This window comes from Lissotriton vulgaris, chromosome 11 (genome assembly GCF_964263255.1).
Source record: "Lissotriton vulgaris chromosome 11, aLisVul1.2, whole genome shotgun sequence".
Taxonomy (NCBI): Eukaryota; Metazoa; Chordata; class Amphibia; order Caudata; family Salamandridae; genus Lissotriton; species Lissotriton vulgaris.
The window spans coordinates 958,355,860-958,373,085 of record NC_141699.1 but is presented as its reverse complement, the minus strand read 5'-3'; the positions used below and the strand labels follow the sequence as shown (position 1 = coordinate 958,373,085).

The 17,226-nt window shown below is 45.1% G+C and overlaps 1 protein-coding gene across 1 annotated transcript in view; it reads right to left on the bottom strand.

Annotated features, from left to right (window-relative positions):
- GMPS (guanosine monophosphate synthase) overlaps positions 1–17,226 on the bottom strand; it is a 433,428-nt gene that overhangs the window by 151,573 nt on the left and 264,629 nt on the right. Inside the window, exon 12 of the mRNA XM_086944124.1 lies at positions 15,803–15,928. Coding sequence (XP_086800250.1) covers positions 15,803–15,928 — 126 coding nt within the window. The remainder of the gene's footprint in view (positions 1–15,802; positions 15,929–17,226) is intronic.

Below are 17,226 nucleotides of genomic sequence, written 5' to 3'. Positions count from 1 at the left end.
TAATGTATAGAACTAACCAGCCTGCTTATCAGTGCTGCGCGCCTCGTGAACAGCAGACTACCCCTGCATTCCAAAGGAACTGCTCACGAGGCGCGCGGCGCGATCCGATTCTTTGGACAGGAGCGGCGGTGAAAGATGATCTGAATCTGGTCAGAGGGACCCTGCCACCCGCGTCTGCCTACCGTAAGGTTCAGCCTCTAAGTGACGTCAGGCGGGCGCACGCACTTCTGCGCAGGCGCAGAGTGTTCTTGGCCGCTTCTCCGGCTCTGCTTGCTGATGGAGTACAAGAGGCGATGGAAGGCACAGGAGCCCCTGGCCGCGTCGCGCCCGCCCGCCGATCCATCCATCCATCCATCCATCGGGAGCCGGGCAGAAGGAGCCCACAAGAAAACAGGGATTCCAGCAAGAAAAGAGCCCGGTGAGGTAAGGGGGGGGGGGGGGAGGGGAGGGAGTGTGTGTGTGTATGCAGTTTGTGTGTGTGTGTGTGTGTGTGCCTGCCTGCGTGTGTATGTGTGTGTGTGAGTGTGGCTGTGTGTATGTGTGCGTGCGCGACTGCAAGGCTGACTTCCTGGGAATCTGAGATAGGATATGTGCCGGCCGTGCGCACCCACGAGGTGCAATCGGCGCGTGTCTGAACCTTGTCTCAGATTCCCAGAAAACTGAAAACAATAGTTGGCGAGCTGACCGCATGCTACGCATGCCCAACTCCAGCTTGCCCTAAAAAGCATTTGCAATGCAATTGGTCTCGCATTGTTAAAGTTTGAGCTATTGGCATTGCTAATAATAATGCAACGCCAATAGCTCAAACATTTAGTAATGCGAGATCTATTGCATTGCAAATGCTTATTATATCTTTCACGATTCAGAAAAGAGGGTGGTGATGAACAGAGTGTCTGAATTAAGCAGACCACTCTTACCCAGTCCAAAGATCAGGGCTTGATCCATCACCGTTATTTATCTCACTGCACCATCCCAGCTCAGAACCTGGCTATATGCAAATCAGTCTGTCCCTAGCCCAGTGCATCATGGGAACAGGGCAGACTAAACTACCAAGCCAATTCTTCACCAGAAAGGAGACAAGCTACCGGGGACCGGTTTCTGGCATTTCAGCCTTCTTCGGCCCGGCTTGCTTGAATCCTGATGGTGCAGTGAGATCTTTGGACTGGGTAAGAGTGGTCTGCTTAATTCAGACACTCTGTTCATCACCACCCTCTTTTCTGAATCATTTTTGTCCACCATAAGCGTGGAAGGGTATACTCAGATGCGAGTCCCTAGCTCATTGCACCATCAGGATTCAAGCAAGCCGGGCCGAAGGCGGCTGAAATGCCAGAAACCGGTCCCTGGTAGCTTGTTTCCTTCCCAGTATAAGAAGGTAGTTTGGTCTACCCTGTTCCCATGATGCACTGGGCCAGGGTCAGACTAATTTGCATATAGCCAAGTTCTGAGCTGGGATGGTGCAGTGAGCTAAAAAACGGTGATGGATCAAGCCCTGATCTTTGGACTGGGTAAGAGTGGTCTGCTTAATTCAGGCACTCTGTTCATCACCACCCCCTTTTCTGAATCATTATTATATATTTCACTTCAGCACGGAGAAGTATTGTTCACCTTTTAAACCCCATATGAAAAGGGTTTACAAGTAATGTTTAGCTCACAACATATAAACACCTGAACGGACGGGTGACCGCTGTCTGTTGCCATAGCAGCCAGATCTAATTACATGATTTATCATGTGTGCTGGAAATGTGCAACGCTGCCATTTATCGACAAGATGGAAAGGGAGGGGGGAGAGGGGAGAGAGTGAGAGAGCTGGGGACATATCAGCCTTGGAGTTACCCACACACCCACGCCCAATCGACTGCCGCCTTGAGTGCCACGGATGGCCTTAAGACTCTCAGGTGGAGGACGCTAGCGCCTAGGGGCATACACTTCACATCGGAGAGAGGTCTCAATTATTTCATTGTTTACAATAGCAGCTTCTGTATACGGTGCATCGAAGACGAAATGCATGACAAGTTGGCACTAAGCAAATACCACATTATCATCATGATGAGTGCTACTGCGCCCTCTGTCTCTCGAGCTGTCACCCTGAGACCTCTGCTTTCAGCGCCCGCCGAAAACTAAAATGCTTCTTGGAGTTAGGATTGGCACCTTTCTCAGGGAAGCATCTGCATTGTAACACAAAATGATACACCCCCCCCCCCCCTCCCGAATGTGATGGAGTCACTGATTTTCCCATATATCAAAAATATGCATTCGCCTTGAGCTTAAAAGGCTCCCCCCGAAGTACTAGACCCCCCCCACCCCCCCAAAAAAAGGTTAAGGTCCCCCTGCGCCGCAGTGGCCACCGTTTCCTCCCTGGGAACCACACGCGCATTTTCCACATGTTTTGAAATCCTGGATAGAAAGGGAACTTATACTTGAATATTGAACTGTGTAAAATCCTCTGTATTTTTAAACATTGAAATGCTGCCTCTATTTACTTTGATAATCATTGGTGACTAGGTGACGTAACTCTCAAAAACTTTTGAAGGGATTTGTTTGTATTTGCATTTTAAAGTTTTATTTTGGAATGGGGAAAATACTACCTTTGGCTGGTTTCCTTCAATTTGCTTCCTGGCTTTGACATAAAAACGCAAAAGTGTCGGTAAAATCCTGCACACATGGCATCCTGGGGGGTCTAAATGGCAGGCTACTGTATTGTTTTTTATACAGAGCTGAGACCCACGGGTTTTCCAGTTCTAATAACGTGGTTCTGGTATTAGCCAGCACTAACTTGAGATAAAAAGAAAATATGACAGAATAAGCTAAAACAGAAACTGCCTCAGCCTCGGAAAAGATACTGTTCTTGTTAAGTTTCATGTTTTAATTACTCTTGCATTCCCTAAGAGTATTTGCTTTTCTCGGGATGATGTGTTTCCGTAGTTTTTCATGCAACGTATTACTCATATATAGTGCCTAGTGTGAAACGAGTTGCTTCTATGGAGGTGTATGGGTTGTTGTTGGGTGGTGGGCCACGACTGTTAGTTGTGGAGTCCTGTCAGAATGCAGTGTGAATTTTGTCACAGTGCCTGCCACTGTGATATAAAGGGGCTTTGAACGCATGCTCATCCAAACCTTGGCCTCTCCGCGGAGCACACAGAGCAATGTCCTGGCGTGCCAATAATAATTTGGATTACGTGCAAAAGCGTGTGAAGGATGAACACAACTGTCAAAATACAGACAGGGTGAAAGTTAAAGAAAATACAGTGCGTGTAGGTGAGCGGGTATGTTGTGCGTGGGGGGATTGGTGAAGTGCAGGAGATGCGAGGAAGTATGTGAAAGTGAATGTAAAAAGAAGGTGTTGGAGAGAAAGACAGCGTGAGATATGCAGATTGAGTATTTCAGAAAGATATGAGGAGAAAAGGAGTGTAAATGTCTAACAAAGAGACTGCAGAAGAGAGTGATGTGAAGACAACAATGGGACAGACTGAGACAATCCGAAGACCTTGCCCCTTGTGCGGACTATAATAATGTTTAATTGATAGTCTACTTAATAAAAAGTAATGTATATATATATATATGTGTGCATTTTTTTTTATCTGTGGCCCCTTGTGTGCTCCTCCCCCCTAAAACTCACATCTAGAGACCCCGCTGTCTGTTCTGAGCTAGCACTGCTGAAAGGGCTTATTGTTACGCCTGTTATTTACAGCGGTTAGAAAGGAGAAGCGCAGAATAAAGCACTACATACAAACTAGTTTTATAAAGTACCCATTCTATGCGTGTCAATTGGCCGGCTCTTAAGTGCTGTGGGTGGGTTGCAGCTGCGAGACATGGGAACATTCTCACTGAGGCATTCTAAAGACTGTGCATGCTCCTGTCGGGCTGCACAGGTCCCACATGGTTGTCGTCATACCTTTGGCCACTTTTAGAGGTCAGGTGCGCAGAGCAGACGGTGCGGTTTGCGGAGTGCCGATGGGCGGAGTATCTGCTTTTCAAGTCCTGTTGCTGAAGCCTACACTCAATTATAGTGCAAATTGCCACTATGCAGGACTCAGGAGCCAATGCTTGTCGCCTGTACTGTGGGTGAGAGAATCAAGGTCACAGGTTCGAATCCCATACCAGCGGATTGCAACTTTCTCTATAAGAGTTAGGCTTTTTTCCCCGTTAGAATCACTACTTTAAATTCCATGTACTTGCAGCCCAGGCTTGGCAGATTGTGTTCGAGTAAAACAAGTTTGCAGGTATGAATCTCCCTTTCAAATTAAGGACGTGCAGATACTCTGATAGTACCTGCCCATTTAGAGCACTGGCAACAACTTCAAACAAAACACCCTGAATGATAATGCGCCACGTGGTGAGAGTTCAGCGAAGAGGCGCCGGTGCTCCGGTGACAACCATACACCGACCCTGGCCCACCGCGGTGTGTTATTGGTCTGACTGCAGTTACATGGACGAGCAGCAACCACCGAAGTTGAGGTCGCGTGCAGCAGGCCTACCTACCTTGTGAATAATCATCGCGGGGCACGGAGCAGCACTCGGAAAAAAGCCAGCGGAAGACGACGTGGCCAGGGGTTAATTATTATTCCCACATTAGGCTACAAAGCCGCCACACAAAGAAAGACATCAAGTGTAATCGAATCTTGGAAACCAGTCCTTAATTTGACAGCTGTTTGACAACCGCAAAATGGAACTAGCTGCATTTGGCCATGACGTGCTTCCAGTCCACGCTGCTGCTGCGTCGCCTCTTGCGTTGCCTCCTTTACTGATAGTGTTGACAAGCCTATGTCGAGCTGGCGCTGGGGTGCCTCGAGCTGCTGCAGCGGGCCCCGACTTCTTTCGTCCACCTCGTGTCCCCTCCGACGCATTGCTGACGAGCTTACTAAACCCATTGCAGACAATGGCTGTGACCGCGCGCTGTAGGAGACACGCACTGTTAAAGTGAAAGTGCGAGAAGAGACGCGCGTGTTCACAGCACGTGTCTCCTAAGGCGCGCGGTCATAAAGCTCGCTCACAAGGCCAAATCCGAGGCGGAAAATGCGCGCGTCCGACTCGTGTCCGCATATTTGTATACTAAAGTATACACGAGGTCCATCGCTACGCTCGACCTAAAAACAACACCAAGCTGTTTGTTGAATCACAATACGTGACATATTTAAAGTGACAATACAATGTATGGAAGATACCAAAGAGATACTTTCAAAGAAAGAACAAATAAATCAATATAGCCCAATGGTGTTAAATCCAGTGTGAAAGAGAAAACACCGGCTGCCCTACCGACCGCACATATTTGGAAGGAAAATGCTACTTACCAGTATGCATCTGTTCTTGGCATGTAGAGCTGCAGATTTTTACACTTTGCATTAGATCGCCACCTGGTGTTGGGCTCGGATGCTTGCATGTTGTCATCGTCCTGGAAGTAGTCTTTGTAGTCACGATAGTGCGTACGGGCATCGGCTCCAACCTTAGATTGTTTTTTCCCATAATGGGAAATGATGGAGTTAGTAGAAAGAAAGAAGGGATGTCCATGCGTGTATATCTAATTAAGATAAAACTGGAACAGATACCGGTCCCGTGGAGGAAGGAGGGCGTGTAGAAATCTGCAGCTCTACATGCCAAGAACAGATGCATACTGGTAAGTAGCATTTTCTGTTCGAGGCATATGAGCTGCAGATTCTACACTTAGCATCGATTGTGCATCAGTGTCTCCCCTAGCGGTGGTCACCTGTATCCGTTGCAGCTTGCTGCTTGGCTTGCACCTCAACACAATAGGGTTTAGTGAAGGTGTGTGTTGTAGACCATGTGGCTGCCTTGCAGATGTCTTCTAGGGAAATGTTTCCTCACAAAGCCATGGAGGCTCCTAGTTTGCGTGTGGAGTGCGCTCTAGGAGGAACTGTTAATGTGCGTTTTGCCGTGTGATAGCATATTTGTATACATTTAACAATCCACCTTGCAATTCCTGATTTAGAAATGGGGTTGCCTTTATGTGGTGGAGAGAAAGGAACAAATAGTTGCTTTGTTTTGCGAAAGGATTTGGTCCTATTGATGTAATAGAGAAGAGCTCTTTTGATATCTAGTGTGTAGAGCTCTCTCTGCTACAGAGTCTGGGTTTTGAAAAAACACTGGTAACTCTACAGATTGGTTTAGATGAAAAGGAGTTATTACTTTAGGAAGGAATTTAGGATTAGTCCTTAAGACCACTTTGTTACGGTGTAATTGTAAGAATGGTTCTTGTATCTCACTAACTCTTCTAAGACAAGTAATAGCAATGAGGAAAGCGGTTTTCCATGTGAGAAAATGCAGGTCACATTTGTGTAAAGGTCAAAAGGGGGTAACCATGAGCCTCATACAGGCTGGTGGTAGGTTAAGGTAACCAAACTCTAAGACTTCAGGAGCCAGATTGCCAGATTCAATTGACTTGGATCTGGATGCCTCATGTCTCCATGGTTCTACATTAGCATGGATAGTGTCAGAGACAGTTTTTGGTGTGAAACTAGAGAGAGTTCTAGCAGTGTGGTGAACAACGGTTGGCGTGCCCATGTGGGAGCTACTAAGATCAGTTTGAGAGACTGTTGTCTGATCTTGCGTACCACTAGTGGTATTAGTGGGATTGGCGGAAAAGCTTACGCAAATCTGCCGAACCAGTTCATCCATATCGCATTGCCCTTGGACAACGGATGTGGAAACCTGGCGGCGAAGGTTGGGCATTTTGCGTTTTCGTGTGTGGCAAACAGGTCTATGTCTGGATGACCCCACTTGTGAAAGAATGGTTGAAGAACTTGCAGATGTAGTTCCCATTCGTGAATTTGTTGTGTCTGTTGACTTAACAGATCGGCTATCTGATTGTGAACTCCTGGAAGGTGTTCTGCAAGCAGATATATCTTTTGTGGAATGGCCCATCTCCAAATGTTTTGTGCGAGCTGGGACAGTTGCAGGGAATGTGTGCCCCCTTGTTTTTGTATGTAGAATACATGGCTGTCATGTTGTCCGTCTAGATTAAGAAAGCTTTGTTTTGAATGTGTACTTGGAAGGACTTCAGTGCTAGGAAAATTGCCAGCAACTCTAGGTGATTGATGTGAAGCACCTTTTTTTGAGCGGTCCATCTTCCCTGAGTTGTGTGGTGGAGCAGATGTGCTCCCCATCCTGTCAGGGATGCGTCTGTTGTCAGTACGATCTGTGGAACTGGATTGAGGAACGGCCGCCCTTTGGACACGTTTTTCGTGTTTCACCACTGCAGAGAGCGATGTGTGTGGCTGCGCACCAACACCAGGTCTGTTAGTTGTCCTTGTGCCTGATTCTACTGATGTGTTAAACATTCCTGCAATGGGCGCATTTGAAGTCTTGCATATGGTACAATAAAAATGCAAGATGCCATCATGCCTATTAAATGCATGAACATTCTGGCTGGGAGAGAGTGTTGGTTTTGAAACCTTGTAACTAATGCTTGAATGCTCTGTATCCTGGCTGGACTGGGATAAGCTAGAGCTGTATTGGTGTTTATGGTAGCCCCTAGGTATTGATGTACATGAGAGGGCTGGAGTTGTGACTGGGTGTAGTTGATTGTAAACCCCAAGTCGTGCAGTGTTTGAATCGTTTGAGATGTGTGTTGGACACACTGATTGAATGACTTGGTTTTTATGAGCCAATCGTCTAAGTATGGGAAGACGTGGATATGTAGTCTTCTGAGATGTGCTGCTACTACTACTAGGCACTTTGTAAACACTCGTGGTGCAGTTGTGCCCCCAAATGGAAGGACTTTGAACAGATAGTGTTGTCCTTCTAGTAGAAATCGGAGATACTTCCTGTGAGAAGGATGTATGGGAATGTGGAAGTAGGCGTCCTTGAGGTCTAGTGTGGTTAGGAAATCGCCTTGTTGCAACAATGGGAGCACTTGTTGTAAAGTGATCATGTGAAATTGATCTGAGTGTATATACAGATTGAGAGGCCTTAGGTCTAGAATTGGTCTTAGTGTTCCGTCCTTTTTGGGTATTAGGAAATTGAGTGAGTAGACCCCTGTTCCGTTAAAACATCAAGGAACTAGCTCTATTGCATCTTTTTGCAGTAATGAGAGAACCTCTTGTTGGAGCAGCGTTAGATGTTCTGTGGACATTGGATGCTGTCTGGGTGGTATATGTGGAGGGGGAGCTGTAAGCTCTAGGCAGTAACCATACTGGATAATTTGTCTTACCCACTTGTCTGTTGTGATGGAATTCCAGACAGGTAGGAACTGTGTTAGTCTGCCCCCTACAGGAGTGGAATGCTGTTGGTGGAGCAGAAGGAAGTCACTGTTTTGTGTTGGGAGACGTTTGATTATTGTCATTTCCTCGACCTCTTCCCTTGTAGTTGTTGACTCTGTACCCTTTATTACAGGATGTTTGTGTATTTGTTTTAAAGGAAGTTGAATTGTCTGCTCCAGCTTGTTTGGAGACTCCTCTGTAGAAGGAGCGACAAAAGGAGCCTCTTGTGCTTGGGTGGACTGCAGAGCTCCCACAGACTTGACTGTGCCAGTGTCTTTCTTCATTTTTTTTCAAATGCTGTGTCTACCTCTGGACCAAACAATTGTTGGTTGAATGGTTAATTTAAGATAGTAGTTTGCACCTCTTGCTTAAATCCTGAAATGCGTAGCCATGCGTGACGTCTAAGGAGAACACTGGTGTTTTTTGCTCTGGATGCAGTGTCTGCTGCATCCAGTGCGCATTTAATGGAGGCATTTGATATAAGCTCACCATCTTGTATGAGGTCATCTGCTTGTGCCTGATAATGGTCAGGTAGATGTTGTAAGAGCTTCTCTAGCTGATCATAGTGAGCCCTGTCGTATCTTGCGATGAAGGCCTGTGTGTTAGCGATGCGCCATGTATTGCTAGCTTAGGCAGCTATTCTTTTTCCTGAAGCATCTATGATCATTGATTCTTTATCATGAGTTGGTGCTTCACCTGATGTTTAGGGATTTGCTCTTTTCCTAGCGTTTGAAACTACTTGGGAGTCTAAGGGTAGCTGTCCTTTAATGTAGGCAGGATCCCCAGGAGCTGCTCTGTACTTTTTCTCTATCCATGGGTTTATGATTCTAGCTCTTACAGGATCTTTAAACACTTATGGTGCATATTTAATGACTATTTGAACCATTGGCAGTATTTGCACAGATTTTTGTGTGTCTAAAAGTGTCTAGTAAAAAGTCTTCCTCTGCCTCATCTGAATGGATGGTGACATTGTGATAGATGGCAGCCCTATTAATTAAGTGTCCAAACCCAATATTGTCTTCTGGAGGAGAAGGTTTAGATGGATATATATGTGGGTCAGAAATATCTGGTATATCATGTGGGTTTGGATACTCCCAGTCTGGTGGGTTTGGATACTCCCAGTCTGGTGAACCTGTTGGGTAGGGAAAAGGTCATGAAACAATTGGAGAGAGAGAGGGTAGGAGGCACTCTTAGTCCCCCGGGTTACATATGCAAAACAAAAGAAGAGTGTCATATGCAAAGGTGTCTGTGTAGAAACACAGAGGCAAAGACTGTGAAAAAGGACTATAGAAAGATACCCTCTTGTTGACACATTGGAAACCTTCAAGGGTTTTGTGGGAAGCCCTCACTCACCAACCTGGTTGGTGACATGCTTCATCATCGGGCCCACCAGGAGAAGCTGAGTGCCTCCCTGGTGTGCTACACCAACACATTACAAACCCAGAGCAAAAAATAACCTCTTGGAATTTTCGAGTTTCCATCCTAGACCACTGAGGGAGAACCTTCCCTATGGTCAGTACCTCAGGATACGCAGGAACTGCAGCAGTGTCATTGACTATAAAAGCCAGGCAGCAGACTTGACACAGAAACTAAAATCAAGAGGCTATCCAACTAAGATACTTGAGAAGGGCAACAAACGGGCCACCCTCCCGAGACCCATGGGGCGTGGATCTTTTACTACACAAGTGAGATCTCTTAACCCAACACTTGTGTGTCACCCTAATTCCTTCAAGAGTTAGCACGACAGGCCATGATCATTGGTCAATTGATCGCTATCCACGAGTGCTGTAATATAGCCGCTCTGTCCTACGGCCTGCATTTCTTTCGCCACAGTGCATGCACACATGCCTGTAATGCCCCTTGGGCAATCATACAGCGCTTCTGGCACTAAAATAGATTTATGGCACTAGGTCTATCTCTAGACCATTCTACAGCGTTTCAAACGCAGAGACTGTCCTGACAACCACAAACTATCAAACATTAATTATATGTCTTGTCCTACATGTCTGTTTGTCTTTCTTTCTTTTCCAGACTATACAGGTTCCTCTGAGTGGAGGTAAATCCCGCAACTTGTGGTTTGTGTTTTGTTTTGCACCTTTTTACACATAGTACAATTTTTTAACTTTCACGTCCTTAGGATAGGGTGGGCCTTAGCGCACCCATACCGCCAAGGTACACGCTACACGGTCCTGACGAATGCCCACGTAATTCTTACACTTATAAAGGGCAGAAACATGTTGACCCCACTTTAAGTGGAAACTCCCATCATAATCTGTGGTAGTTCTTCCACACATACCTTTTTAACCATGTCTAAACTGACCAGTAAATAAATCATTTTGGTTGGTACAGTATTAGTCACTTTTCACATCACTGTCATGAAATCCAGCTCCGCAGTAATCTGGCGTTGTAGCACACCAGGGAGGCACTCGGCTTCTCCTGGTGGGCCCGATGATGAAGCATGTCAGCAACCAGGTTGGTGAGTGAGGGCTTCCCACAAAACCCTTGAAGGTTTCCAATGTGTCAACAAGAGGGTAGGGAAAAGGGTCATCTGGGTCTCTCCCTCCCCCATGCTATACTAATCATCATCAACAGCCTGAGGAGGTCTATGTTGTGGAGAATGAGGGGGAGAATTTTGAGGTGAAATGTTTAAAGGAAGAGCAGGTGAAGGAGATACAGGAGAAGAAGGGTGCATAGGAGATGTTGCAGAGTTCTTCTTCTTGACAGGCGCTGGAGGTGTAGTTGCTGTATCGGACTTACTCTTCCTGTGTGGCGTGGTGGAAACATGTCCTGTTTCTGGATCAATGTAGATCCTTTTTTGTAAAGGATCTGGTTGGAAAAACTCCTCTTCTTGAGGCACAGCCTTCGGCGCCGATCTTTTCGGTTCCGAACCGGTTTGTTGCTTGTCTTTAGCCTTAGGAGCCGTTGTAGAGTCCTTTGGCGTAGATTTCAGCACCAAAGGTATTGTGTTTGGAGCTGAAGCCTGTTTAGTGTACTTGGAAGTATTGGAAGCAGGCTTTGCTTGTTTCGGCATCGAGGGTATCGGCTTCGGAGTGGAAGCTGTTTTCGGGGTATCGGAAACACGCTTGGTTGTTTTCTGAGTCGCTTTGTCTTTTAGAGTCCACGGTTTCGGAGTGTCTTTCGGAACCGGGACTTCTTTTTTTTTCGGTGCAGAGGGAGCAGGTGTATCGGCACATGCAGTTTGCTCGGTATGGAGCTACCGGAAGGCTTCATTATTTTCTTCGGAGACGGGCTCGATGGCTGGGCTTTCAAAGTGTTTTTTCGGTCACGACACGGCCCCGCAGGCGGAGTGTTGACCTTTGCCTTCGATTTTGGTGTTTGGGCTGGGGTAGGGGCAGTGGTATAACACGTTGACCCGAAGGTATGGAGTCATCGGAGTCATCTGCCTCAGATACGATCTGGAGATCATCGGAATCTTCCTCCGGGACACATGGACGTTCTAAGATATCCACTGGTTCCGGCGCTGATCTCTGAAGGTCGCGTCGACAGGCCCTCCGATCCTGAATGGTCTTTTTCGATCGAAAGGATGCACAGGCTGTGCAGCTGGATTAGTCGTGGTCTAGCGATAAGCACAGGTTACAGACCTTGTGATGGTCACTGTGTGGAAATTTTGCTCCACATTCGGGGCATCTTTTGAATGGCGTCCTTTCCAGTTGTAAGATTAAACTACCTCTCAAATCACAGGTGCCTAAACCACGAAGGCTAAACAACAACCAAATGCTAACCACTAAGTTTTTGAACCCCGACTTAACTGAACCACGAAAATAATTCTTTTGACGTGCAAACCGAATTTACCCATATTTTGAAACTGGTGTAAATGAAAACCTGCTATCTTTGAAAATGCCATTCTTACAGTGTTTTTTTTTTAAACAATACTAATATTTACACGTAGACGCTTACCTCAGATTTTAATGTCATTTTCTATACTGATACTAACTGTTAATCTCCAGCCTTGTATTTATGTAAAATATTGCTGGTATTGACGTTTTATTCAGGAAAATCTTTTTACTTTGCGAACTGGGCCACGCTGTTTTAGGATGATGTCATCAAACAGGAAAATACTCGTAGTGGAGCCATTCTTACACCTACAGAAATAATGGCAAAATATAGAGAAGAATGGTGGAAAAGAAATTAATGAAACTTAGCGAAAAGGGAGATCGTAGTGATGGAAAAAAAACCTGCTAGAATCGGTTAAAGAAAGCGGAAGTGCTGGGTGGTCTGTTCTTCATTTCATTATATATATTCCAGTAGCTGCCTGCTTGATACTTTTTTTTTGAGCACTGAGTAATCGAATCTGAATAAAAAAGTGTAAAATGCCAGATATCACACAGAGTGACACCTTGACGCTGGGATGTGAAAGTGGTCACAACTAGAATGCTAACTCAATTGGCGGCATATCAAACGTAAAATTAAAACCAAATCCATTATTTAAATTGATTTTAAAGAAACATGTCAGCATAAAAAACATCTGAAAACAATCCTACAGTGCCATCTATTGGCCTCACAAGATAAATGAAAACGTATTACATTTTTGTTCATGTTTATAGTCGTTGTTGAGGCTACTCGTTGTTTAATGTAGTAGTTGTTGAGGCGGTCGTGGTTCAGTTGCAGGTCGTTGTTTATGAGTCGTCATTAAGGCCACTCGTTGTTAATAATTCGTTGTTCAGGCTGTTTCCCGTCCTTTCCATTAGGTGTAGGCCTCACGGCGTGGGTAGGCCCAACGGCTCGCGTCGGGAAACAGCCTGAACAACGAATTTTTAACAACAACTATTAATTACCTATACCATCCCCCAGAGAAGGCCACTAACTCTTGTCTTCCAAAAAATAAACCATAAAATCTGAGTTTACTTGCACAATTTTCCAAAAAGTGAAGCACGTATAATAAAATATAGATATGCAGTCTGCTCAGAAAGAGAAAGCAACCTGCGCCATGAAACACATAGTCCAAAAGGATTTTAATGAAGGATGAACCACAAGAACATGTATTCAAAAGAATATAAAGCGTAGGTCCTGAATCCATCAGCACCATAATAAATATACACACCACAAGAGTAGTGAGGCCATGCTCCGCTGATTACTCGAGTAAAGACCAAAGCGTCCTTGTATACCAGACTTACCACTGACATAACATGTCCCTATGAGAGACAATGAAAGGTCAAAACCATGCACATTTCAGCATACTGAACTGCCTCAAATAAGTTTGTGTCAGAAAATCTTCTATACAAGAAGACGCGTCTTTTGACAACAATCTCTTGAGCGCAAAGCTCATCTTCAGAGGCCAAGGGACAAAGGGAAACCTCCCTCGGTCATCTAAATCAATACCAACCTAAAAAAGGGAAAAAAATGGTACTGAGAATAAAACATCTGCTCTCGCAGGAACACCAAGTGGTCAAACCAACAACTGTAAATTGCCCTATCAAAGCTTACTAGCTTATAAAGAAATAGCCTGCCTTTCAAGTATAAGGACAAGTTACACCAGTAACAAGCAACAAAAAGCTATGTCTCTGAAGACCTCTCTTTATCACAGAAGCATTTTATCACTACATCAGCTTAACTCCCAAAAAGATGGGCACCATCAAATGGCATGTCGATCAACGTTGACTGGACAGCTTCCAAGAAATCCGAAGTTGCCAATCAAACCCAACACCTTTATGCCACTGCTGATGCCATGGCGCGACCTACAGAGTCTGTAGTGTCCATACCACACCTTATGGTAAGCCTAGCAGCCTGCTGACCATCTTTATTTAAGTCTCCAATCTTAGAGTGGAGGTTATTCAGAAGAGATGGCAACATATGTAGTGAATCCCATAAAGCATGTGTAAAATCGCCCCATCACACAAGCCGCGTTTGTGGATCTCAAGGCTGAACTTGCAGAAGTAAAGATGTGCCTACCACATACATCACAACTCCTAGTCTCCTTACCATCCACTAGAGTCTTCGGTATAGAATCTACATCCTGTGAAGAAGTCACAACTTGAGTCACCAGGCTACGTGTGGAAGAATGTCTGGAACCAGGTCCCCAGGCGCAGGCAAGTGTCTACGTGCAATATCCCTGTCCATTGATGCCGCAAACCAAGGCTTGGCCCAAATACCTAATAAAATATCAAAAAGGGCCTCCCCAAATGGAAGAACAGGTGCTTCCCCTGGCTGTCCGTGAAAAAGGACCTCAATCAAAGGGTCCTTGCACCTTTGCACAATAGGAGGTGACAAGTTCAAAAACGCAGCCACTTTCCTTCGCATGTCTGCAAAGGAGGAACTTGCCTCCATAGCAAGGCAAGGGGGAGAAAGCGATCCTAAAGCTGGCGAAGAATCCAGGCCACTAGCCTCTTCCCAGAGCAGACAATCAGCTCTCCTCCATCTGAGGCACATAAATGTCGGAAATGGGCTGAAAGGGCCCTGCCTCAATAGATACAGGCTGCCTTTCCAAAACGTCTGCCTGAGAAACCTGCATATTCCCCTCAGGTTAAATAGTCTACTCCGCATCTGACATCGTATGACGCCTACAAGGAGGAAGAGAAGCAACTTCGACCAATGCTGCCGACATCAGTGTTGGAGTCGGCTGATCAAACTTCGGAGTCGTAGGTCGATCCCAAAGGACTGTAGACCTGCGCCAAAGCGGCGCCAGCTGACGTTAACCAGCTCCGACCCCTCCACTTTAACAGCTCAACCGTCACAGAGGGAAAACCCTCCGACAGCACCCCACTCACCTCCTTGGGACCTAAAGGTGCTCCAGAGAGATGGGGTACCAAAGATGAGGTGCAAGGATTTACACCCTGGCTCCCAGAAACGGGGAGATGCGGTGCGGAGTCACGTACGGCCTCAACCGTTGAGCGGGAGGAGCCAAGGGAGAGGCATCTCCACGTATGAGAATTGACTTGCAGGAGCCACAATCCTCGGCATTGTGGTGCTCGCCGAAACGCTACATACATATTGGATGCGGCTCTGTCACTGACATATGTCAGCTACAAGACCCACAAGGTTTGAAACTTGTAGACATTAGACAAAGGCACACTGTTCCATCGACACAAAGTATCTCAGCTGTCTAAAAATCGCCCCAAGGAACCGCTTCGCCGAATCCGCATCACTGCACAGAAAAGAAGAAACTGATGTCCGTGCGCTGGAGGGAACTTATATGGCTCCACTAACACCATGACCGGAGTCAATGTCATCACGGAGCCGTACAATGCCGTCCCCCAGCACGCAGAGGTGCTACTGAAAAATTTCCTGATCCAGACTGGTCCCTGGGGAGAATTTCAAAGTTAAGGAATCTGCGGATAAATATCTCTATCAGATGCCGTGCGCAGTGTGTGATTTAAATGGGTTGGTGTGCTGAACGTCGAGTGGATGAGTTAGGAGGAAGAAACATTTTCTTGAAAATAATTTTTGATACATAAAATAAATATATTCTATTATCTTGAATTGCACCTTTCAATTTACCATGCCCCATCTAAAAAAAAAAAGGAAATAACAAAATGACATATGAAATTTCTTCAACTTTAGCTATTTATTCCAGCAACAAGCCGTCCAGATGGAAAGTAGCAGTTTTGTACAAACAAAACACAATTACTGACCTGTACTCCAACTGTTTTAATTGGCAGCAAAAAGGCATTAAGTGAATGTAAACTTGTAATCTGCATGAGTTTTTCTTGGTCATCTTCAGATGTACAAGCTTTGACTCTTTGCAACAGAGTATGAGGCTGTAATGAAAAAGGCAACCAAAAACATGTAATTAGTCTACAGTGAGATTATTTTCAATGAAAGCTTAGATCACATTTATTCTTGTGAAAAGCGCACAAACAGAATCTAATCAACATTTTATATTTGTTTTGGAATAGTCTTGAGTTGCAACTATTCACCACTACAACAAGGTAATATCTCAGGATAACCATCTAAAACAAAGTAACTACTCATTCAGGATGCCAAGCAGGTCCATGGGCTTCAGAGTAACAACTAATGTTTTAACAGCGTACACATTAAAAATGACACGCCTACATACACTCCAGACAGAACAGAGACAGAATATATTAAGAACCCAAGAATAGTTTGGACAATTGTGATTGGTATCACAATTTAGGAAAGTAGCCAAACATTCTGCCAGAGCACAAAATAAATATCCTCTAATAGTGCAATACATTACTAATGTGCAAACCACCACATTTCTAACATCCAAACGTAATGGCATTTTCCCCAGAAGCTACCTCAATGCCATCAGTTACTCCGGAAGGAAAGTAGCGGTATGAAGTAACCATTCCTCCCTGTCCAGAATTGGGGCATTTGGTTTTGCAATTTAACTGCAAGCTATCAGAAAATGCTGGATTACAATCTGACTTGGGTTGTTTCATTGAATTGTTTTTTAAAGAACTGTGCTGGGTAGCCTTTAGGGAGACCATCAAAATCCCAGTTCCACTCAGCTGAAAGGGGAGATGCCTCTCACCAACTGTATTCAGGGATGTGGAATTCCTATTGCCCAACGCCCAGGACATATTGTTTGGGGTTAAGAGCTACAAGTTTTTATCTGTATTTTGCCCTTGGGGCAAGTGGTCCTAACCCCCTACAGTACAAACCATTTGGCTGCCAGTTCACCAGTTTATAGTACCACATTATACATCAGGGAAGGACATTGTCTGCAGTTAAGGTAATATTTGTGCCCATGAGTGAATGCTGTTCAAACTGTCATTTATGGCCCATTGACGTGAAACCTTTATTATTAGGGTGAGCGCTCTAAGTAAATATATATCAAGTTTGAACTACACTACTGACAGTGCTTCCAATATAAAGATTTGTACGTTATGTTTTCAAAGTTTAGCAGTACGAGGCCATGTACAATGCTCCCAGAATGCTCTCTGATTACATGCAAATATTTCCAGACACTTGAAAGAAAGATTGATTATTTGCTTTCAAAATAAAATATTAACAACAATAAAATGCCATTAGGAAAAAAAATGTAGATTATCTGCTGTAAAATTTTAGGTACCATTTCTTTGCAGCATCATTT